This window comes from Leopardus geoffroyi, chromosome C1 (assembly GCF_018350155.1).
Source record: "Leopardus geoffroyi isolate Oge1 chromosome C1, O.geoffroyi_Oge1_pat1.0, whole genome shotgun sequence".
NCBI classification, from domain to species: Eukaryota; Metazoa; Chordata; class Mammalia; order Carnivora; family Felidae; genus Leopardus; species Leopardus geoffroyi.
In genome coordinates, this window is record NC_059328.1 from 147,709,059 (window position 1) to 147,735,321 (window position 26,263).

At 39.0% G+C, this 26,263-nt stretch overlaps 1 protein-coding gene across 3 annotated transcripts in view; it reads right to left on the reverse strand.

Moving 5' to 3' along the window:
• ACVR1 (activin A receptor type 1) overlaps positions 1–25,877 on the reverse strand; it is an 88,098-nt gene extending 62,221 nt beyond the window's left edge. The window contains exons 1-3 of one of the 3 annotated variants that reach the window (XM_045479899.1): positions 25,572–25,693; positions 18,579–18,740; positions 4,930–5,003 (exon numbers count right to left, since the gene is read on the reverse strand). In XM_045479899.1, the coding sequence (XP_045335855.1) occupies positions 4,930–4,996 (67 nt within the window). In that variant the 5' untranslated portion in view covers positions 4,997–5,003; positions 18,579–18,740; positions 25,572–25,693. Of the gene's footprint in view, positions 1–4,929; positions 5,004–18,578; positions 18,741–25,571 lie in introns of all 3 variants that reach the window. The other 2 variants (XM_045479898.1, XM_045479897.1) reach the window with 2 other exon arrangements.
• Positions 25,878–26,263: the final 386 nt, after the last annotated feature.

Sequence of the window (26,263 nt, forward strand, 5' to 3'; positions counted from 1 at the left end):
TACATGATCTTGGACTTGACATGAGTTCTGAGTAATTATGACTATTCCATATAATCATTATCTGTGGAAGCTTGCCTGAGGTCATGCTGGGCTGCAGAAGGAACTTCCTGAGGATGGGCTAATAGAGTTTTGGGAGTTACAAAGCAATTTTTTATTATGTCTTATTTTCCTTGGTGTTTGCTTCTTTCCAAGAGCGAAAGTTGCATATATGACACATCTACAAATTTCCAGCTTCGCAAGTTTTTCCATAAAGAGGAGATGGCAACCATCTTCTCATTCTTGAGACCTATCTTCATAAAAAGAGAAGCCGAGAAGCTATTGCGCTGCCCTCTCACTGCTGACCACAAGGAAATCGTTTCATGAGCGTGGGTCTTCGATTTGTTTTCACATCTGTTCAGTATTTGACTTAGATCGAATTTTTAGAGTCTTCTCCACCTCCTACTGCTACTACCCTCCTCTCATATAAATGCACTAAATATGAACATTTTATAATGTCCACGGGGAAAAAAAAATGGATGTGGCTTCAGTTTACCCACAGCCAAAACAAACATCTCCTAAGAAGAAAAAACTAAAAGGAAACTTTGTCGTAGTTCACCTGACATCAACTAACACACCACCAGTCTGTTAGAGAAGAAAATCTGACAATAAAGAAACAGTATCTTAAAAGTGTGCACTTCGATCAGATATTTACACTTTAGGTCCTAGTAATGAGTGGCAAACAATAGCTCAATATTTCTCATCTCTCTCCCCAAAAAGTCTCTCATTTGATGATGTGTCAGTGAAAAAGATTTTATTCTGAAAAGGGATAAATTATAGTAATGAGAAATGAGAGCAACAAATTTAATAAAGACATTTCTCTTACATTCACTCGCCCCTTCAAGAACTTCCTGAATCTTCAATAATGAGAAATTCAAAGAAAGGTTTATTCTATTCTTCTTCTACAGTCGCAAAGAGGGGCACCTTTGTGGACCCTAACAAAAAGTCCATTGAAGTTATCCTTTTCCTTCCCTCATTGGGTAATTGGGCTGGAAAGTCTTGAGTGGTGATGGCTTTGGAAATAATAAAATCAAGTCAGCCCACAAACTAATTTAGAACTTAGCAATCTTCTCTAGAACAGGCCAAAATCTCTTGCAACAAACCTCTGCAAAAGTCCAGTGCTCCCTGCTATAATAAAATCTAACTATGGCTTGCAAATTTGATAAAATGTGGGTCATCTTAGCTTAGATATATTTCTGAAGCAATATTCCATTTTAAGTATTTGTGTCATGGACGTCACCTGCAAATGATTTCAGGGACAAAGGGAAAGCCAAACATGGAGGTTCTGGAACAAAAATGGACTTCTCCCCAGTGGCATAATAGCAGTATTAGAGCATGATTAGTCTTATTAATGGGAAGGGATAGGAAGGATATACGGATAATTAGGACTCAAGTGCTCTTCTCGGTGAGAGCAAATAAAACTCTTCCTGCAGCTAGAGTTGTGAATATAATGAACATGAAAAATGAATATTGGTATGAGAGATGAGAAATAAAAAAACATAAACCCAGGTAAAGGAGACTGATCATTTGCTCTCATCTCAGCTCTCAAACAGACTGGACTGAGGGGGAGTCTAGCATGCATCAGATATAATGTCAGTGTGGACGTAGCTAATTTAAGGTACAGAAAAAAAAAAGCAATATTCTGAAGAAGCTTGATAATGATTGAAGCTCTTGAATACCATTCCTTAAAGTATATTATACCTTTTTGTTGGCTGTGTAATCCTGAGCGAGAGTTTTAACCAATTCAAAGGCACATCCCCAAAAACCTACCTCATCAGGGTAATCATGAGAATTACGGGAAATAACTCATATAAAACATTTGGCATATATTAGCCACCACTCAATAAGTATTGCCTATGATCATCAAGGAGATAGTTATAGTAAGCAGTATTTTCCAGACCTATTTAGTCTTTTTTGACATGGAGTATTTAGGATTCCATACAACTTGAGAAATATTCTAAAGTACACTCATACTAACCAAACTCTACCAAAATCACTATTGGGGACCTATTATTTGAAGTGCACACTATTTCCAATCAATATTTAAGAAATATGTGGGAGTAATTTGGGAGACAAAGGGGAAGTTGTTGTTTTTTTTTCAATGAACTAAAAAGAGTACACTACCCAACAAAATATATTGGAATAAAATCCCTATGACTTTCTTATTTATGCCCCAGTAATGCCATCTAGCTCCACTGAAGCACAATCAATCAGGTGCCATAGCTACTTTGCAAACATCAAACATGGTTCTATTTCCCTTTGAACTTGGTAGTCTAAAGGTCTGCACTCAACAATCTTTGGAGCTAGTATAAAGATTTTAGTTATCTGCCCTATTATTTACCTCTTTTGGTGAAATATTTTGTACTTAACATTTGCTTTATGACTAATGTTGAATATATTAGAGTACATTACAATCAAGGGTTCTCAGTGTGGGGTTTTTTTTTTAATTCCTAGTAAATATACAAAAACAAAGAGTCTTTTCACAGAATATGCTATTGACAGTTAACAAGGAGTTGAGTCATGAAGGGAAGACAGGACTAAGGCAACTGTTATTAGGATTAGAGCACTCTAGGCTGTAGCACGCACTGGATATTCTGGTTTAAAAAAAAAAAAAAGCTATTGCAACTAAAGAATAAAGAGTCCTTTTCCTTCCTTGTAAACATCCTAGTGGTGGTGATATGTTAAAGAGCAGGACTTCAGGGGCAATCCGTTTCCATTTCAGCCAGACTGACTTGTTTCATGACATATCTGCACTGGGGCTTTAGGGGGTCATCTGCCGGATTCTTTGGGCAGTTCAAGAGCTAAAAGCAGGAAAAAACAACCCATGACATGGTTGTTAATATTGACTCATAAACACCCTTTTCTCCTTCTTTCTTCTCCATTCTTTCTCCACTTCTTCTCTCTTCATACTACATACCCACAACCACAGGCCCACCCATGATATCAAATGAAACCAGTAAGAACTGCTTAATACCATACAAAACTGATACTATATCTAGGGAAGAGAATGGAATTTGGAGGGACTTTGTGCCACTATATTCTGTAGATTTTTTTTTCCTAGTTGCCATAGTTTAGCAATTACACAGAGGAGGAAAATTCCTGTTTTCCTGTTGGGTCTCCAGATATTGTCAAATGTTCCTTGGAGAGTAAAATAACTCCCAGGTGAGAACGACTGGTAAAATTTGACTGTTAAAAATTTGAACTACCATCAAATTTTTCCAACCCAATTCTTACTAATTCTTACAACTTAGGACCCAACCTTTCCTCTGATTTAAACACCTCCAATTCTTTTCAACTTACCACAGGGGATCCTTAATTTATATCTTATCTTATATATTTATATCTTAATTTATAATTTCTCGGTACTGTAGCATTATTGAAATGTTTCTAACACTGCTTAGAACAGAATCTAGACTATAGATACCTAAATTGGTTACAACGGCACTGTCCAACAGAAACTTAATGTAAAGCCCATTACGTAGTATTACATAATATAATATTATTGGATAAACATAGGAGAAAATCCAGATAACCTTGGGTACGGCAATAATTTTTTAGAGGCACAATCTATGAAAGAAATAATAAACTGGACTTCATTAAAATTTAAAACTTCTGCTCTGTGAAAGACAACATCAAGAGAATGAAAAAGCAACTGACAGAATGGGAGAAAATATGCGCAAAAGACATACGTGATAAAAGACTGTTATTCAAAATGTGCAAAGAACTCTTACAACTCAAAAATAAGCAAACGAACAACGTGATTAAAAATTGGGCCAAAGATCTTAACCGCTACCTCACCAAAGAAGATAGAAAGATGGCAAATAAACATATAAAAGCATATGCTCCACGTCAGATGTCATCAGGAAAATGCAAATTAAAACAACAATGAGATACCACTACACGCCTATTAGAGTGGCCAAAATCTAGAATCAATGACAACACCAAATGCTGCTGAGGAATTGGAGCAACAGGAACTCTCTCTCATTCATTGTTAGTGGGAATGCAAATGGTAGAGTCACTTTGAAAGACAATTTAGAGGTTTCTTATAAAACTGAACATACTCTACATAAAATCCAGTAATCACAAACCTTGGTATTTACCCAAAGGAGCTGGAAACTTTTGTCCACACACAACCCGCACACGGATGTTTAGAGCAACTTTATTCCTAACTGCCAAAACCCAGAAGCATCCGATGTGTCCCTTCAGTAGGTCAATGGATAAATAAAACTGTGGTACATCCAGACAATGGGATATTATTCACTGCTAAAAGAAATGAGCCATGAAAAGACACAGAGGAACCTTAAATGCCTACTCACAAGTGAAAGAAGCCAATCCGAAAAAGACTACATATTGTACGATTCCAACTATATGACATTCTGGAAAAGATAAAACTATGAAGGCAGTAAAAAGATCAGTGGTTGCTAGTGGTAAGGAGGGTGGGGGGAAGGAATGAACAGGTGGAGCACAGGGGGTTTTTAGGACAATGAAATACTCTGTATGGTACTATAATGGTGGATACATGTCATTATACATCTGTCCAAACCCACAGAATGCACAACACCAAGAGTGAACCCTAACGTAAACTACGGACTTGAATAAATATGATGTGTCAGTGTAGGTCCGTCAGTTATAACAAGTGTACCACTTTGGTGAGGGGATGCTGGTGATGGGGAAGGGTCTGAATGTGTGGGGGCAAAGGGTATATGAGCACTCTCTGTACCTTCCTCTCAATTTTGCTGTGAACCAAAAACATGACTTTAAAAAAATAAAGTCTTAACAAAGGGGGAGAATGGAGGAGTGTGAAGTGTGACAGGATTAAGAACAACCTAGTTCACAGAGAGCCAAACACTACACAGAAACTTACCCTACTCCAAAGAGCTGTGAGACACTTACCTTCCATACTAGGGGAAGGGAAAGCAATCATCATTAGCACAGGAAGAATCATCACTCCATCTACCATTGTACAACTGTGGAGGAAAAATAAGACATATAAGTAAAACAAAAAATTTAACCGTAGGATGACAAATTAAATTAAGCATACTATCTTCAAACTGCCATTCAAGGCCTTTCTTACAAATCCCCCTCACATATGTCGCCTCATTTCTTGGTAAATTTAAACATATACCCTTTACGTATTTCTAAACAAATCATCTTAAGGAGTTAATCAGATTTACCTCCCACTGGTGGCCACTCTAAGGCAGCTGCGACTTTCTCTGAGTCCAGAGGGCCTACCCTCTTAAAGGCAACTCAATAAGGACATAAAAAATTCCCAGCTAGAAGGCTAAGCATTCTCAAAGAATTTTAAGCTAGAATTTTATCTTATCCTATGAAATGCAAAATTGGCACTAAATTTAAAACCTCTGAGAAATATGAATAGACTGTTGTAACGTGATGTTAAAGATTAAGTGGCTGAATAATTCAAGCATAATTTTTGAACCTTACTTCTACTTTAAAAGAATTAGAGGTAGAGCATCATCACACAGCCCAAAAGGGGAACAACAACAACAACAAAAACAACACAAAAAAACCTACAACTTATCCCTCATCTATGACAAAGCAATGCAGGATAGACACAACCAGGATAGGAAGAAATCATGTAAATGTGAAATACATCAAACTATATAATCAAGAGAAAGTAAGATACCAGATATGAGTTTCAAGTTGATATTGCCCTAAATTGGCAAAAGCTCAATTTTCTAAGTCAAAGGACTACAACAAAGAACTTTTTAATAATAACTTAAATAATTCCTGCAAAATTTTGGGAATATGATGAAGAGTCTGGTTATACTAATTCTTTAGTACAAGAAATAATTTTTAAAAATTAAACCTTTGACTAGTTGTGATTTTCTGGATGGTAAATAAACAAGAAAACTGGTCAAGTTCTTTAATGCACACGTTAGTGTGCTATCTTACACTTAGAGCTCAAAGCAAAGAGCAAAAGCCTATTGCTATCTAAGCTGTCTGGAGTGGACACCTTCTGGTTCATATTAAAATCAAAAATTTTGGTTGGTGGTCAGACTGTTCATTCTCCACGTCCCCATCTTATCTTACCACCCTCATCTCAATTGGTCCATAATTATATTTCAGTCTACCCCTTCTCTAATAGCAATGTAAGGAATAGCAACGTAAGGAAGAAGCAATGTACCTTCTTTTTACACTTTTTAAAGCACATGAAACTTTAGTGTCCTCTTTTACTGTTATTATTATGTCCATGTTCACAAAGATCTTTTCTATGACAAGTCCCTGATTTGTGGCATGTAAGTGCCTCATGTGGCTGCCAGTGTCGTCACAACCAGATACAGACTCCTCCATCACCAGCTTGTCTCCATGCCTTTGAACGGGGAGCGCACTGCTGGTTCCCTCTGCCTCAATGGCCCTAAGCGTCCTCTTCTACCCTTCTTCTACTTACTCCCCTCCTCCTGTCATTCATGACCTAGCTCAAAAGGCAAACATGTGGTGAAACACCTCTCCATCAGCAGTCACTTCTAGCACCCAGCACTGGGCTAACACCACTTGAAATCAATTACTTGTCTAAGTCAGTCTCCAACGCTAACCTTCCTGTCCCTAAAAGAGGTACATGGATCCTAGGGTCATGCAAGAACATTTACTGAATTACAGGATGAAAATACAGATCTTACTCTTATTACAATGGGGTTACATCCTGATAAACGCATCCTAAGTTGAAAATATCAGAAGTGGAAAATGCATTTAATACACTTAGTCTACCAAACATCAGAGTTCAACCTAGTCCACCTTAAATGTGTTTAGAACACTTAACATTAGCCTACTGTTGGGCAAAATTATCTAATGCAAAGCCTATCAAAGCCTGTTTTACAATAAGGTATTGAAAACCTCATGTAATGTATTGAATACAGTACTGAAAGTGAAACACAGAATGGTTCTCGGGGAACAGAATGGTGGTAGGTGTGTCAGTTGTTCACCCTTGTGACAGCGTGGCTGGGAGCTGCAGCTCACTGCTGCTGCCCAGTGTCGCGAGAGAGGGTCATACCACATATTGGTAGCCCAGGAAAAGACCCAAGGATCCAAAGATCAAAATTCGAAGTACAGTTTCTATTGAATGTTTATCACTTTCACATCATGGCAAAGTCAAAAAAATCTCTAAGTCAAACCCGAAGATCAAAATTCGAAGTACAGTTTCTACTGAATGTTTATCACTTTCACATCATGGTAAAGTCAAAAAAATCTTTTAGTCAAACCATGAGAAGTCAGGGACTGTATATACTAGAATTTGTATCCTATGCAAAATCTAATAGAGCGATAAATAACTTGAGGCTTTATTTGGTGTCTCTCTCAGTTCCTTTGACAGTCTAGTTCAAAAGATGTCTTCCAGAAAGAAATGTGGACATGATTTGCTTAGAGTATAGCCATGTACTATACTTCTGAGGGTCAATTTAAGTATGTTATGAAACAAGCCCTCCCCAGATTACAAGTGTTCTAAAACTACAGATTGAATATATTATTAATGAAAGCACCAGAAAGAATAAGAAAATGGTGGAGTTCATATCTCTATTCCTAGTGGTTGTTTGTTAATCACTTTACTAGAAAAAAAGCAGTTAATATTCAGTTCAATCTGACAAGAAGCAGGCTCCCCAAATTCAAAATTAAAAACTACTTGAAAATAGATTTGCTTCCAGTATCATAAACAGTAAACATTATCCTGAATAATACAATGTTATCACCATTAACAATACCTTAAATATTTCACTGTCAATCTTTTTAAAATTTCTATTTTATGTATATTATATCATACATAGTTTTTATTTTATATGAAACTTACAAGCAACACACACAGTGAGGGTACATGCTTAAAAATATTTTTAATGGATGGGATATGTCCTCAAAAGCCTTTGAAAACCACTGGACTATCTTGTTCTTATCTGTGAATTCCCAATTCTCCTTTCCTTCCTTCCTTCCTTTTTTTTTTTTTTTTTCAACGTTTATTTATTTCTGGGACAGAGAGAGACAGAGCATGAACGGGGGAAGGGCAGAGAGAGAGGGAGACACAGAATCAGAAACAGGCTCCAGGCTCTGAGCCATCAGCCCACAGCCTGACGCGGGGCTCGAACTCACGGACCGCGAGATCGTGACCTGGCTGAAGTCGGACGCTTAACCGACTGCGCCACCCAGGCGCCCCCTTCCTTCCTTCTTTCAATACCTATTAAGGGTCTACTCATGTATTAGACATTAGAAACTTAAAATGATAAAGATATATAAACATAGCCCTTACTATCATGGAGCTTTCATCTATGGTGATAATCAAATAGTCATCCAAATGATTTTATAATTAAAAACTAAATGAAGTGCCAGTTATAAAAAAAAACAAATGGGTTAAATAGGACTGCTAACAAAATAACTTGAGATTTTCTGGGTAGAAGAGCTTCCCCAGGAAGGTTATATCTAAATAGGAATCAGAAAGATGAGTAGAAGATACCAGAACAAGGATGAGTGTGTAAGCATGCGTGTGTGTGTGTGTGTGTGTGTGTGTGTGTGTGTGTGTGTGCATGTGTTGGGGTGGGTAGCACCTTGAGGTGGAGGGTTGCATTTAAGGAGAAAGGTGCAGCTTCTCAGCTTACGCAGAGGCCCTACAGCCAGGACAAGCATGAAGTCCTACAAATTTACGCATATTTCAGAAGTGAAGAAAAAAGCCAGGCTGGGTCACAGCCAGCCTAGAAAGAAGAGTTAAAGAGGGTGGAGAAACCCAAGAAGGCTGAAGGTAGGCAGAGGAGGAACTTCGATAAGGCACAAAAAGCCCAGGGAAGCCCTCCACTCACTCACCTCTGGACATTCTTGCCAACCATGCTCCTCTCCCTTCTCACATCTGGTCCCTAACTAACGATCCATTTTCCCAGGCACTCTGACCAGCCGGCTTCCTAGCTTTGTATACATGATGCTCTTCAAGAGTAGGCCCTTTTTTTTAGAGTCCAACCTGGCTAATTCCTATTCAGCCTTCAAGTCTCAACTATCACCTCCTTCTAGACTGTCCTTGCCTCAACCCTCACAGCCCTCATTACACTTTCATATACCACTTTGTTAATTTTCATTCACAGCACTTATCATAATTAATAATTATGTGTTCATACCCGTGTGTGCTTTTGAACATCTGTCTCCTCACTAGACTGTAGATTCTGTGGTAGCAAATTCTACAGTCAATTTTATTAACCACTACCAAGTAGATGCACATTAAATATCACTAAATTCAAAATTTCCCTGAAATAATCAGCTCAATTTAAGTTTAAATTCTAAAGAGTTAGCTATCACTCCCAAGTCCCAACACACAAGCACATACACACTGCAAAGAAATGGCAGGATTAAGATATTTATCATCTCTGTGACTTTAATCTCTACCATTTAGTTTGGGTACTAATAGAAGTCAGCAGTTAATAAACTGCAAAATCAAGAATCTTTCTACTATTAAAAAAAAAAACCCTAAAAGACTAAAATTAAAAGACTATCACCATTGGCAATTTTTCCTGTCACAAAGCCAACAAAAGCCCATGCCTCAAAATACATTTTAACATATTACGATCATGCAAGCAAAATTAATACATTGATATTAGGCTCATAAATGGAAAACAGGAAAAAAAAAAGAATTATAAAGTTAATCTCCCAATCTAGTCTGTTTATAGGATAGATAGCTCAAACCTGCCACAAAAAAAAAAAAAAAATCTTTGGAAAAAAATATGAGCAGCGCTACTGGTTGCCATTTTGTTCAGTGTCTGGAGTGTCTCTGCTAACCAGTTAATTCAGCTATTAAAAACAGTACATCTAAAAGGAAAGGGGAAAAGAATGTAGAAAGGAGAATGTTCTGGAATAAATTCCCTGGTCATATTTTAATTATAAAAAAAAAATCAGTATCCCAAAGTCCCAACTTGAGGCCTCAAGGATCTATTCCCAACTTTAAAATACACTGAAAAGAAAATATTGTTTTTAAAGGTAAATTTTCAATTATCCTGCTCTCAAGTATTTCGGCGTATGAAGTTTCAGATGTAGGTTGGCAAAAAAGAGGGACTGGTAGTGGAAAAAGAGAGGAACAATAATTCAATAGTTTGGGGATGCCTTACTCCACTGGCTTTCACACTTTTTGGTCTCAAAATAACTTTACAGTCTTGAAAAGTATTGAGCCCCTTAAGGAGCCTGTCAATGTGAGCTTTATCTATCAATATTTACTCTATTAGAAATTTAAACTGAAGAATTTTTTAATACTGTATTTGTTTTAAAATAACATTAAACATGCTGGAGTGCAAAGGTGATTCAGTCAGTTAAGGGTCCAACTCTTGATTTCGGTTCAGGTCATGATCTCACAGTTTGTGAGACTGAGCCCTGTGTTGGTCTCTAGGCTGACCATGCACAGCCCAGGTGAGATCCTCTCTCTTTCTCTCTCTATGCCCCTCCCCCATTCATGTGCACACCTTCTCTCTCTGTCTCTCTCTCTCAAAATAAATAATCAAATAATTGTTTAAAAAATATAAAATAACAATAAACATACTACCCTGTGTTTTATAAATTTATATATAAATAATATATACATACACACACACACACACATATATATATATATATATATATATATATATATTATTTTCCCCAAAAAAAGGTAGTAAGAAAAGTGGCATTATTTTCCATTTTTGCAAATCTCTATGTTTGGCTTAGTAGAAAACAACTGAATTCTCTTATATAATTCTGCATTTAATCTGCTATGCCATGTTGTACTTGTTGAAGTACATATAGAAAATACAACCTTACACATATGTATCAGAGGAATCAGAGAGATGACTGATATATAAACACTCTTGGAAGGACCTCTTGGAACCACTGAGAACATCACAGAGACTCCACGAGATTCTGGACACTGAGAATCATTGCCCTACTCTTTTAAATGTTCATTCTTTCTACCATACCAGACAACCAGATGGTACCTAATATTTTAGGATAAGCATTTACCCAATACATGACAAAAATGTTACTGTTCTATAGCTTTATAAATCTCATTAACTTCTCTATCATCAAAGAAGTCAACAAGTCTAATGGTCAAGGAAGAAGGCATTAGACTTTTGTTTGGAATGTAGGAAGAATACTTTATGTACACAACTAAATATTTTTTACATGTGACATAAAACCTGTGATAAGAAGGTACTCAACTGTTCATCTACTTTGGTTGAACCAAAATCCATATGCAATGTTCTACGGTTAGCTAACTGAAAAATCATAGACTACTGGGGATTCCAGTTTATCATCTGAAGGGTACAGAGTATAAATTTTTGCCTCCAGTATATGTCATCTCCTTTCTTTTCTTGGATAAGGTCTTCTATCCCTAGTAATTGATCTGTCTTTCCTTTAGACACAAGGGAAAGAGCTATTCAGAAAAAGTTTAAGGACCCACCCATGTTAACTAAGGTACCCTCTTTAAATCAGCACCATCTCTTACAATGTCTCAGGACTACTCTCTTAGTTAGGAGAAGGAACAGCCCCATGATTTTTCTGCTACAAACAGGTATATCACCAGGGCAGAACAGATCTGCTTTCAAAATCCCCTGGTACTTTTTAAACTCCATTTATAGATCAGACATATCCAGTCAAAGAGCTCAATTTTGAACACGTGTGGGCTTGAGACCAAGTGTGGCACTTGTTTTACGCATCACAATTTTACAGCTGGACAGGAGCCAGAGACACATTGTAATACATTAACTCCTCTCCCCCAAAATCACAAAACGTTTTGGTATTGATCACAGAATAAACAAGAGTATAACACACTTCTATATTCAATTTTTGGAACTCATATTAAGCAATCTAGTTGCTAATCCACTATTAGAACGAAGGATATTCCTAAAACCTAGACTTAAGGACAGCAAAAGCTTGTTGTCTGCGATGTTGGAGATGAAGGAAAAGTTGTAAGACAAATTAAGATACTTTCCCATCAGAAAGGTCTACAAAATGTTCATTGTCTGGACCAGTCTAAACTCATTTGGTCTGTCCATTTGTTCAACACATAATTTACTGAGTACTTACTTAATAGGGACTTTCTTGATACTCTCCTCAATTCATCTTCTAACAATCTCCAAGTTAGAAAGAATCTTAAAAGCCGAGATTGTACACCCACCTCTCCCAATTTTGAATAACTTTTACACCATCTACATGCGGTTGTTCTCTCATCACTGGTGAGAATTGTCACTACTTTTCCAGTTTTTTTCTTTGTCTTTCTTTATTGGTCTCTGCCATGCCTTCCATTAGGAAAACAAATTCATTCTCTTTAATATAAAAGGTAGAGGCAGAGCAGGAAAAGGAGCAAGAGTAATTCTGTTTTCTCTTGTTATCTGTTAACATTACATAGTTTTCACCCTAACAGTAGTGGCACATACTAACTAGTCAGACACTGTGCTTAGAGATCATATGCACTGTCTCATTCAATCTCTCCCCCAAACACTCTAAAATAATACTCATATTAATCCCATTTTACAGATAAGAACATGAGTGGGTAGAAGTAACTTGCTAAAGGACACAACATTAAACCTAAGACCACCTGACCAGAGTTCAGGTGTTATTAAACCATGACTTACAACCTTCATTAAACCAGCCAGCCACAGTTTAGCAATGTGTGTTTGTCATCCTTAACATTTTATCCAAGTTTCAACACATTCTGTGCTTTAACCATCTTGATTTTCCTCTTAGAAAATAATCTTTACTCATGGCTATTTGGACCATCTTTCAATCATGCCCTCTTTCCGTCGCTCTAACCTCAAAATTAATTTCATAGACTCTGCAAACTCAGATTATCTCTGCACTCCTGAAAACAAGATCTAAACGTGAAAGGAAAACCAAGCCACTCTGATACTGTTCATCAAGTGGTTTCCATCTCCCACCTCTCAACCCACTCTCCGGTTCTCCTGTAGCTCACATCTCAATATGAAAGCAGAAATTAGGGTAAGCCAGGCACATTTGGGACAGAGTTAGTAGTAAGACAAATTCTGGACATAAAACTTTGCAGGAGGGTATACTTAAAACAACCACCCCCAAGTAGGACAAAAATCATCCGTTATGTACCAACAATTCTGTCTCTTCTATGCTCAACAGGCAGAGAGACAACCCAAGGACAGCTTGCTCGCAACTACCTGGACCTGTGGAAGGGGTGAAAAGAGGGCTGTCAGTTACGCTGGGAAGGAAAAAAAAAAAAGCTAACCCAAAGCCATCATACCATATAAGTCAGGGACTTTTCTCCAGTTCACAAATGACCTGTGAAATATATTTAACACCACACTGTGTCTGAACTGGCAATGTGTAAGTTGCCAGGGCTTGGTTTTATATAGACTTCACTGCTGCTGGAGGGTTTCTGGTGGGATGTTACTTTCAGAATATTAGCATGTAATTTGATCTTCCGCGATAGATGAATACAAATAGCTTCTTGGACAAGTCCTATAGAACTGAAACCCAGCCCCTGGATCAGTCCATCCTGTAGTTAGAGGAAATAATTACAGATTATTTCAGGAAAGAAAGGGTTTTGACTGAAAGAGTTACACTACAAACATTCCAGCTGTGACAGATGGACCCAAGATAAGGCTTGGAAAGGAGGGGAAAAGAACAATATAATCTGAACGGGCTTTGGGGGGTGGGGAAGATGAGCCTTCATTGAATGAAAAGTGAAAGGTTGAAGTTAGGCTAGCATGTAAGAACCAAAGAGTCCCCAGTAAATTTATTTTAAATGTATACAGGACGAAACTGACTTTGCTGCACCCCTACCCAATTTACAGATAATACTAAGTAAAGCTCCTCAGATGTTGATGTTGTGATCACCCACTGCACGCCTTACTGGTATCCAAAGACTAGGTTTTATTTCAACACGCTTGACTGCATGGAAACTGTCCCTCATTTTCCACTTTGTTCCCTGTGTATCAAATAGCCATGGCTCTCCTGCTTTGTTTCAACTTACAGGACCCCATCAACTCCCAGCTGTTTTGTTATATTCTCCTAGGTAGCTCAGGGCTCATGCCTCTCCCTCTAGTTCACATACTATGACTGGAACGATTTTTCCTTTTTTTACCCAGTGGTAGGAAGGACCCTGTTATCCCTAGTCCCTCCCCCCACCACTGGCCCGAGACAAAACTTGTGGATGCCCAACTGTGGAGTCCATCTAAAATCCCACTTCCTCCCTAATTCCTCAGTCAGATGCTGCCTCGACCCTCTGTCTTCTCATTTCTAACTATGCCTGAAGTTTCCCCTTTCACCTAATAGTGCAGACTTTTGTACCCATTACTGGACAAATGGTGTTTCAGGCAACTACTGTCTGATAAAACTGTCCCAATTCTAAGGCTAATATGATTAATCTATAATAATTTGAAGGCTGGAGGGAAGGCTAGGATGAAATAAAAGAGACACCAGTACCAAGGAGGTATCTCTCTCTCATTTTTTTTTTTTTTTTTTTTTTTTTACATTGGAGACACTAGAGCATATTTCTGTGGAGGTAAAAAAACAAAAACAAAAAAGAAACAATAAAACCTCAAATAAACCCACCCTTTATACGCCAGCCTGACCAGAACCTTCCTTCCCATCCGTACTACCTACACACTCAAGCCTATTCCCACCTCAGACCTTCCCGCCCTCGCCCCTACATTATATTACCCTGCCAAATTTTCTCCTAGCACTTAGCACTGTGAAATCTGTTTTGCTGATTTATTAGTTCACGTTATGTTCCCCTCTCTCCCATCCCTCCTTCCCCCACTTATCAAAATATAAGTAGTGGGGCACCCGGGTAGCTCAGTAGGTTGAGCGTCCGACTTTGGCTCAGGTCATAATCTCATGGCTCATGAGTTCGAGACCCACATTGGGCTCTGTGCTGACAGCTCAGAGCCTGAAGCCTGCTTCAGATTTTGTCTCCCTCTCTCTCTACCCCTCCCCTCCCTGGTTGTGCTCTGTCTGTCAAAAATAAATAAACATTACATATATGTATATATTATATATTACACATATATATATGTATTTAACACAAGAGTAAAAAATAAACATTACATATATATATATATATATATATATATATATATATATATATATATATATATTTAACACGAGAGTAAAAATTCTACCTAACTCATGGCTACATTGCCATGCCTGGCACATACTGGGCACTCAATATCAATTAAGACACGGTAACTTTAACTTCTTAGTCTATGCTATGCTTTGGTTCAGGTGGGGAGAGGGAGGGGAGGTTTAAGGAATTGTATACAGCCTGGCAAGGAAATGACTGGGGGAGGGTAATACTCCTCATTCTCAATTTAATATAGTAGCAACCAGGTATTTGAGATAAATGAAAAGATCTCCTTTGTAACTTGGATTTCAGTTTTCCAAGGTGTCATCCAAGAGAAGCAGCCAAACAAAAAGTCGGCTGGCAGACTCCGGGTATACCAGACAACTCCCTGGTGGACAATATCCCATTTGGAAAGGACCGCATGGAGCTCTAGTTGCAGATACCAGCCGATCTGCCCAGAGCCATCCCCAGTGACCTCTGAGACAGCTTCTGTAGCTTGAAAATACATCTTCTACAAGTCAGAAATTGACATATTATCTCCTCCTCCCACCCCCAGTCTTCTAACAGTTATTGATGCTATTTGGAAAGCCATGCTTCCATGCCTATTAATAACCTCCAGAAAGAACCCCAAGGAAGTGTCAAGAGAAAAACAGATCTGGCTGGTGGAAGCCAAAGACTCAATCAGAGTTACAATTAGCAATTAATATATTTGAACAAAAAGAAAAGTTGTAACATCTTCGGTATCATAGGTTATCTGTCCAGGAGGCTTACAACAAAATACTCTGCCAATGAATTCATGAAATGTTCAGTCAAAAATACTGGTCTTTACAGAAAGGAGCACTTTTAAAGGACCCCTTATCTGTTTAAACAGACCAGCACCAGCTACTATCCTTATCTACACAGCAATGATTCCGCAGAATTTTGCTTACAAGACTGATATCATTAAGCCTTTATAGTTATTTACATCTTTGTCAAGTTTCTTCAGGTGACCCCTCAAAGAGCAACTAAATCAACCTACTCTAAAATAATGGAGTAACTAATTAACAATCTCTACAAAGACTTCTCTTAGTGGTCTTCTTCCTCTCCCCTCCCCGGACTAGAATGTGATTAATGGAATTCTCTCACAACTTAGCTTGAAATATGCTTTTGCCAGTTGAGCAGCTAAAGCAGAATCAGATAATTGTGGTATGACTCAACAAATGCACAGCTGTTCATTTAAATATATCCATCAAAAGTATAAATACGATCATGAGAAAGAAAATGGAACTGTGTACACAGGGACAGTGGACAAGTCGAACGGGTTAGCACTGAAGTAACCACAACAGACAACAAGGAGGAGAAGGGGAGTCACGGCTGGGAGAGGTTCTGCATCCCGGGCAGAGAGAGACCAGAAAACTGAAGGAACTGAAAAACCACCTGCCCAACCCCAAACACTCCGTGACCTAAAAAAGAAATTAATGGCAAGTTAAACGTAAAAATAAATGAGTTCTACTAGTGGGGAGAAAGAAATGAAATCTAGGAAATAGCTGATGCTCCCAAGTACTGTGAGGTAGAAAGCCTACAGGGTAGAAATGAGGAATCCAATCTGTTATTCAAAACAAAACAAAGACCCAAAGGCCGGCCGAGGAAAACGGGAGGAACGGGATTGTCAGTCCTCTCCCCACAACCTTCTAAGACTGTGATTATGAAATCGTGAAATGTGGGAATCCCTCCAATAGTCCCAAAGAAAATAACTGAAAACTATCACCCCACACCAGGCAACACTTTTTAGAGGTTCCACGCACATGACAGTGCCCACCTGAGCACAAAGGAAAGGAAACCAAGAAAAAGAAATCAGAGACTGTGAAGAGGAGTGAAGAGAGCCCTGAATGACAAAAACAAGTGCCTGGTCAGTCCTGCAGACCCCATTCCTTCCTTCTTCCTCAGGGATGGGCCCTAAGGCCTGATGGAACTTGAGAAGCAAAGGCACTGAAGACCTGGGCGCCTCTCCTCTTTTAATACGTAATTCAAAATAATAACAAATAAAAGGAACATCTATTCCATGATGATGATTTCCAAGCTTTCCCTGAACCATCAAAAATCAAGTTCTTGCCAAAAAATAATCTCTCTGGTCGAGGGGTGGCAGATGCCCATGTTGAGCCTGACCATTCGGCCAACTTGCCTGGGGAACCATTCACGTTCTCCATTTTAACAGACAAACCTCTTCTATTATTGTAAGTGACAGCTATTTGGACAACCACCTCCTACCTCAGGCCCTAGTCCTCCCACATTGACCCTCTTCATCCTTCATAGAAAACTTTCTAGCAAGAGAAATCTGCTCCTTCCATGTGCTCCCACTCCTCTATCCAATCCATCACTGAAGTGCCTCTTGTTAAGGGTCTCTTTGTAGACCTTACCTTATCCTTCGTATCTGTAAGGGATCTGAGATTTTGATTCGATTGACCAGACATGAGGCCCAGGAACCCCCCAAGCCCTCAGCAATTCAGGTGGTGCTGAGAATAGAGGGGGGGCTCACTTGCCCATTCTGCAACATGGTGGTGCTGATGACCCCCTTCTGTCCCTGGGTTCCTCCCTGGCTGGGATTCAGAGGCTCCACTCTCCCTAGATCTTTACTTTTATGGTTTGGACCTTCTCAGTTTCCTTGGATGGGGTTTTCCTCTTCTGCCACTCATCCCTGAAATCTTAGTTTCCCACAGGGCCTCACATCTCTGCTCCCTCTTCTCACTCAAGATGGTACTCAATTCCATAGCATCAAGGCCACTGAGCTGAGACTGAACCACCAGGTGGAGAACGGGATCGCCCATTCGTTACTCATATACTCCTATCCTTATCACCTTCTTCTCCCACCATATGTCCTTGTCTTTCCATTGTTTATAAAATTAATTTAAAAAATTGTATTAGAGGGGCGCCTGGGTGGCTCAGTCGGTTAAGCGTCCGACTTCAGCTCAGGTCACAATCTCGCGGTCCGTGAGTTCGAGCCCCGCATCGGGCTCTGGGCTGATGGCTCAGAGCCTGGAGCTTGCTTCCGGTTCTGTGTCTCCCTCTCTCTCTGTCCCTCCCCCGTTCATGTTCTGTCTCTCTCTGTCTCAAAAATAAATAAACGTTAAAAAAAAAACTGTATTAGATATTTCAAATTACATAAAAACTGAAAAGTATTTAAAAAACCCGATTTTTGACCCCCCAGTTTTAATCATAAGCACCATCCTACCATCTAGTTTCAAAAATAAGTGATCTTATTTCCTCTGTTCTGCCCATTTTCTTCCTGTGGTATTTTAATGAGCATCCCAGATGTCACATCATTTCACCCGCAAATTCTCTCACGAATAAGGACTTCTTCTAAATACAACTATAAAATCAACATCTCACCTAACAAAATTAAAAGTATCCCTCTTCCAAATATCATCTAAAAGCTAATCAGTGTTTCAATTTGCCTGATTTTCAACTATAAACATCCCCTGTATTCCCCCCCCCCACAAAAAAAATTACAGGGAAAATGGGGATAGCATACCAATAAGTTGTTTTCACTGCTTTCCGTTATTATAACGAGAGGTTCAGTGTTAGGATTGTGGCAGTACTGAGAATACTCTGTGTATAATGTGGCAGAAAGCAAATGAGTTACTATGGTATATTCGAATTCTAGCATCTCCCGCTGTTTCAGAGAACCAGAAATCTGTGTGTGAAATAAAGGAAATATACATGTAATAGAGAAAAGGTTAAGTAAGAACCATATACACTCAATTTGAATTGGAAGCACCAGTATGAACTTACGAAGTATTCTATATATAGTTATCCTTTGTCTACTAAAAGGCCTAGAAACAATGACCTAGGCAGTATGTATTCCTAGTGCCCAGACAGTGGAGTTAAAACACCACTTCTCACTAAAAGAAAAAGAACAAGTTGAATTGAACCATGGTTACCATCACCAAATCCAGCCAGTAGGAAATTAGAGATCAAATGGATGAGTTCTTCAACAGATAACCTATAAGGAAAGAAGGAAAGGAAAGGGTTGCTGGGGGAACCTGAGGTTTGAGAGACTTAAAAGACATAAAAGGATGCTCAAGACTAGAGTACAGGGGCTAGGTATGCACACATGGGTGATAAAACCATAAAGAAAGGCAACAGAGCAATTATTACAGAAGTGAAGAAAGCAGTGACTTCTGGAGGGAGAGAGGGGCTATGTCTGGCCTGGGACACACCAGAGGCTCAAGGGAAACTGCTAATACTCTCTCTCTTGATCTGTGTGGTGGTCACAAAAAATATTCCCTTTATAATAATTACCTAAACCATGTATGGTTTATGTGGAAAGCTGTGTTTGATCTTATAATAAAAAGATAAAAAGAAGACCAAAGCAGAATGTGTGCTGTTAAAAAACAAAAACAAAAAAAAGGGCACATTCATGATAAAACACACACACAGACACACACGCATGCTCGCTCTCACCCTCTCTCTCTCTCTCTCTCTCTCTCTCTCTCTCTCTCTCTCAGGAAGTAACAGCACTGTGTATTGTATATATACACAAAAATCTCCCCAGTTCTGTGACATAAATAAGGTTTTGTAAATAAACTTTTGAAATATCAACTATTTTTTATCTTCAACATGAAAACTGTTTTTGCAAGTTCCAAGTTTATTAACTGTTAATAGAGAAATGGGCATGAGTTAGCTAGTCATAATCAGAAATAAAATATTAAATAAAATTAATACATCGTATGATAGGTTGGTCCTTCCTCTCTCCTCCTTCAATTATATAAGTTTCATGGGCCAAGGATATAGGAAGATTGTAGAGTCCAGATCAATGTTTCCCAAGCACAGTGTAAAGCTATCATCAAGCAACAAAAATTAAAATCATAAAGATGTGAGCCCTCGTATATATACATATAATAATCCCGATAATGATATCAGCAGGTGTTCTGTTTAAAATATGAGTATTTTAAAGTTCATGTATTTTTTATTTATTTATTTATTTATTTTAATTTTGAGAGAGAGAAAGAGTAAGCAGAACAGGGGCAGAGAGAGAGGGAGAGAGAGAATCGCAAGCAGGCTCCACACTCAGCACGGAGCCAGATGTGGGGCTTGATCTCACAACAGTGAGATCATGACCTGAGCCACAATTAAGAGTCAGACGCTTAACCAACTGAGCCACCCAGGCATCCCAAGTGCCCATATACTTTTTAAAACCTCACACATGAAAATAGACATGAATGAATATTCTGTGAAATGGCACTTTAAAATTCCACCAAATGGAACTTAAAGAAAATATGAAAATTCTGCAAAATGGAACTGCCCCCATCACAAGGAGTAACACCCATAAGCTCTGAGAGTTAAAAAGCTGTGATCCTGGTACACGCATGGGCAGATAGATCAGTGAAACTAAATGGATACCCCAAAAATGGACCAAGATGTACAGGAGAATATAGAATACAAAAGAAATCAAAGAAGAAAAGTTGGGACTTTCAGTAAAACTGGAACAACTAGCCAGTGTGACACAGACCACTAATTTCTCACTAAAATTCCTTCTTGGCTGCTTCTTGGGCACATGCTGACCCACAGAGACTGCATTCCCCACTCTCCCTTGCAGCTTGATGCACCCCAAGACCACGTTCTCACCAGTGGAAGTATAAGTGGTGTATGTGCAACTTCTGATCACTTGCCCTGGACTTTCTCCATTGTCCTTTGCATGGAGGGAGCCCAGATACAGGAGCAACCCATCTATGACCATGCAGATAAATACTGGACAGAAGGAACATAAGTCTCAATGACCAGTGGATAGGGGCTGGTCTGCTGACCTGGTTTGCTCACACCGGTACCTTTAGGTGAGGACAAAAATCAACTTCCATGTTTTTTGAACCATAGCATATCCCCTGGTTACAGCAACTTAGCCTTATCCTAATTAATAGAGAAAAATTAAGTTGGATTCATACCTAACATTCCAGATGGATCAAAGATTTAAACCTAAAAAACACCGAGCCACATGACATACAAGGGACCATGAGATAGATTTTTAGTTTAGAAATGGAAAAGGTCTTTTTCCTGTGATACGAATTCCTGAAGTCACAGAAAGTTTGATTATCTATGTAGTGCTACAAATGTTTTTGAACATCTTTTATTGACTGCCTCTTCCACTACAATGTAAGCTCCATGTAGCAAGAATTGGGATCTGTTTTCTTCACTATTATATATACACAGCTGCCCAGAACAAGTGCCTAATACATAAGAGGCATTCGATAAGTATTTGCTGAGTGAATAAATTGGTATATTTAAGTATACATGATTTTAAATAATAGGCACAGCACAATTATTTCTGTGCAAATGACAAAACATAAATATCACTTGTCACACTTAATTTTGTTAATGCATAGGAACACCTATGAACTGATAATAAAAAAAATCAATAACCCAATAGGAAAATAGACAAAGGACACCAACATACAAGGAACACAATTGGAAAGTGTTTAAAATTATGAAAAGATGCTCGATGTCAACGGAAATAAAAATGCAAACTAAAGCTACATTAAACTGTCATTTCTCACCTATCTATTTGGCAAAGAAAAACACCTTTGACAATCATACTGTGATCAGCAAGGGTATGAGGAAGCAGTGTTCTCATCCACTGCTGTTGAAATCAAAAACTCCACAAGCTCAATGAGCAGAGCAACTTGGCAATAAATTTATACAAAATTTAAAAAGTGTGTACCCTTTTACATAGCAGTTCTACTGCAAGAAATGGATCCTACAGATATGTTCGTGACCCTGTTTGAAATATTATATGTACAAGGTTATTCCCTACAGCCGTGTTCACAATAAAAAATAAACTAGAAGGGATCTAGATGGCCATCAACATAACACGGGTTAAATAAATTACAGCACTGGTCCATAGTGGAATACTAGGCATCCATTAAAAAAGAATGCAGTATTGGGGTGCCTGGGTGGCTCAGTCGGTTGGGCGTCTGACTTCTGCTCAGGTCATGATCTCGCACTTTGAGTTTGAGCCCCGTGTCGGGCTCTGTGCTGTCAGTGGGGAGCCCACCTCGGATCCTCTGTCCCCCTCTCTTCCTGCCTCTCCCCCACTCACTCATGCTCGCTCTCGCTCAAAAATGAACATTTAAAAAATTAAAAAGAAAAGAATGCAGTATTAATATGGAAGATCTTCCAAGAAATTTTATCTCAGTGAAATAAGGTACAAAATAGTATATATTGTTACCATCTGGGTTAAAAACACACACACACACACACACAAAAGAAATTGCAATAATCTGTAGGTTATGTGTTGTATATTATATATGCCCTGAAATCTCTGAAAGAAAACACAAAAAATTGGTAGGAATTTTTGGTAGGAATTGCCTCTAGGAAGAATAATTGGGCACTTGGGAGATGGGGAGGAGTGAGGCTTATTTTTTCTCACTTTTGTACCTTTTTAATCTTATAAACATTGATTGTATCACCTCCTGAATATAAATATTTTACCAAGTAAAAACATTACAAATATTTATCTCTAACCCCTAGAAATCTGAACACTTCTCTGGCGATTCTTACTGTCAAACACACTTGGAAAACCAGTGAGCTGAACAATCTTAACCCTGTTTCATAATTAAGAATCACAGGGTTAGCAATTAACAAACACCATCATCTCCTACTCGTTCAAACAAATACATATGCAAAATAAAGTCAGTCTCTTAGTTCCGTCCCTGTTATTCATTACTTCCTCTTAAAACTAATTCAACCTCATGCCCACCTTAAATGGGCATGAAAATATTTCAAAATGCTCCAAGGATGGTAGCCAGAACCAACAATTCCACTAATATATTAACACAGCCTGGTGCCTAAGAAGTTCCTTGCAGTCACACAGAAGGTGAAAAATTGCCATAACTGTCACCTGGGCAACAATCCAAAGCTGTGCATCATCTGCCTTGGAAAATAAAAACTCCCATCGTTAAGACTAAAAGTCCAATGTCAACAGCCGTGGCTTTTGTTTTCTGCCTAATGCGAAAGGTCTCCCCCCGCATCCCCCTTTAAATTATAGGCTAACCCCTCACTTGAGGACCGGTTATTACGTTACAGCCTTATAAGGAACACTAAGCAGTCATTATTTAGACTGACATTCTGCTTAAAAGGAAAAATTCTTCTTGAAAGGGAAAATGCCCACAACTTATCAAGTGGAAGGAAAAAGCAACTTGTAAAACAAAATGTATAGTCATGTTCATCAAGCTTTCAACATAATGAATATGCATACTGTTTGTAATACGATAAGATCTGTGTATGAGTAAGTATGTGTTTCAAATTATCAGCTATGGGCAAAAGAGCAAAGACAGAGAGGAAATTTTACCTGTACCTATGTCTGTATTTTATACTGTTTTGTAATACTTGCAATTAAATAATCAAAAATAAACTATTTATATAAAGAATAAAGTTTTTAAAAATAGTAAATTAGACTTTCCTTTAAAAAAAAAACAAAAACAAAAACAAAACAAAACAAAAAAAACGTCGGACAGGTACTGGAGACTTTCCAAAAGTGTTGAACCAAGGAGGCTGCATAGACCGACCCCTACAAGCCTTAATCCTGAGTTACGTGTTTCTTTGTCTATGTGCAAGTTTCCAACCATATCTGAGCAACCTGAACATTCAGCTCAAGAGACACACCCACCAGTATTTAGCACTTCAGGCCTCCCCTCACAGAAACATCTTATAGACTCTATTCTAAAGTAGGTATTTGTGGGGTGCACAGCTGGCTTTGTCAGTAGAGCATGCAAATCTTACTTTTTTTTTAACGTTTATTCATTTTTGAGAGACAGAGAAAGACAGAGTATGAGCGGGGAAGGGGCAGAGAGAGAGGGAGACCCAGAATCTGAAGCAGGGTCCAGGCTCTGAGCTGTCAGCACAGAGCCTGATGCGGGTCTCGAACTCAAGAACTGCGAGATCATGACCTGAGCCGAAGTCAGACGCTCAACCAACCGAGCCACCCAGGTACCCAGGCACCCCTCTTTCTCCTTTTTTTAATGTTTATTTATTTATTTTGAGAGACAGAGAGAGAGAGAGAGAGAGAACAAGCATGAGCAGGGGAGGGGGGCAGAGAGAGAGGAAGAGAGAGAATCCCAAGCAGGGCTCAACCTCACAAACTGTGACATCACGAACTAAACTGAAATCAAGAATCAGGTGCTTAACAAACTGAGCCACTGAGGCACCCCAAGCATGCGACTCTGGATCACAGGGTTGTGAGTTCAAGTTCCACACTGGATGTAGAGGTTACTCAAAATAAAATCTTTAAAATAAAATAAAATAAAAATATTTGTATTCCCCTATAGCTTAACACAATGATAGCAAGACTGCTTTATATAGATTTCAAAATACTCCATAGGAAGCATATTATGAAAATGTAGTTCTGGAAAAGGTAAAAGTAAAGAGACAATAAAAAGATCAGTAGTTTCCAGGGAGTGACTGGGGGAGAGAAGAATTATTAATAGATGGAGCACAGAGGATTTTCAGGGCAGTGAAATTTTTCTGTTTGATACTGGAAATGGTGGATAGGGTCATTATACATTTGTCCCCAACCTATAGAACAAACAACACCAAGAGTGAACCCTAATGTAAAACCATGGGCATTGGGTGGTAATGATGGGTCAACACAGGCTCAACAACTGTAATTAATGTACCACTACACTGATACAGTAGTCCCTCCTTATCCATGAGGGATACGTTCCAAGACCTCCAATGGATGCCTGAAACCACGGATAGTACCGAAACCTATATATGCCACGTTTTTTTCTTACACATACATACCTAAGATAACGTTTAATGTGTAAGTTAGGCACAGGAGGAGATCAACAACAACTAATAGTGAAATAAAACAATGACAACACACAGGACTATAATAAAAGTTATGTAAACGTTTTCTCTCTCTCTCTCTCTCTCAAAATATTTTCTATGCACTATACCTCACCCTTCGTGTGGTGATGTGAGATAATAAAATGCCTACATGATAGGATGAAGTGAGGCAAATGACGTAGGCGTTGTGACCTAGCATTAGGCTACTATTGACCTGCTGACCACGTATCAGAAAGAGGATCATCTGCTTCATCTGCTGACCACGGCTGACTGTGGGCAACAAACCATGGAAAGCAAAGGGGCGAAAAAAGGGGGTCCTGCTGCAGTGGGAGAGGTTGTGTATGGGGCCAGGGGGTACAGGAGAACTCTCTGTACTCTCTGCTCAATCTTGCTGTCATTCTAAAACTGCCATGAAACATAGTCCATCTGAAAGAGAAAAAAAGAAAAGTGGCCCCGAAAGGGGGAAAGAACGGGAGAAGTATTTCGTATGTAGGGAAATATTGATAATATTGGAATAAACTGGCCAAAGTTAAAGAATAACCGAGCAGCTCCGCCACAGAGACAGAGAGAGAGAAGCCCACCTTCAAGGCAACGCAAGAATTAAGCGCTATGAGGCTAGAGTCCTAACCTTTTTATACTGGATTCATACAAACCAACGAAATAATCACTGTGGCTAAGAATTTACCGTGTAGATTTGATCTCTGCCAAAGAGCATTAAACGAGGTGATCTGTTGAAATGGCTCTAGAGCTGGCTCTGGCAACGCTGCTCCGGAGAGCTCCTGGGTAAGCTGACTCAGCTACCTTAGGGCTGGTGCCCCATCATGTTGCGCCACGGTCCCTCGGGCAGGGCACTCTGGTTCAGAGCTCCGCTCTCTCGTCCCCCATTCACCGGAGACCAGCGGAGTGGGAGAGGTGCTCCTGGAGTCTCCTGGAGGAAAAAGCTTCCCAGTAGTTCTGCTCCAGCAATGTGACACTCACAAGCGGCTCCGGGCTGCAGCTGGGGAAAAAGAAAGAACACCAGCTAAGAGAAGAAAATTCCACAGTTGTGAGTGTGCTGGCTCAAAGTGCACACCTGACAAGCCTTTCAGTTGGGACCCCAAAACTAAGGCCAATTTACAACTGAGGCAAATATGGAAGGAGCTGAAAAACAATGACACGCAGGATGTTGGTAAACTTCAAAATCAAGTTCTTTCAAAGCCCATATACCATGGACTCCAGCCCATTACAAAAACAGCAAAAAAAAAAAAAAAAAAAAAAAAAAAAGGCTTTGTACATATTAATTATTATATGTACTTGGTTAAAAACAAAACCACTCAAACGGTACACAGGTATAGAATGAAAGTCTCCCTCCAGACCCCCAGCTGCTCCTAGATAGCC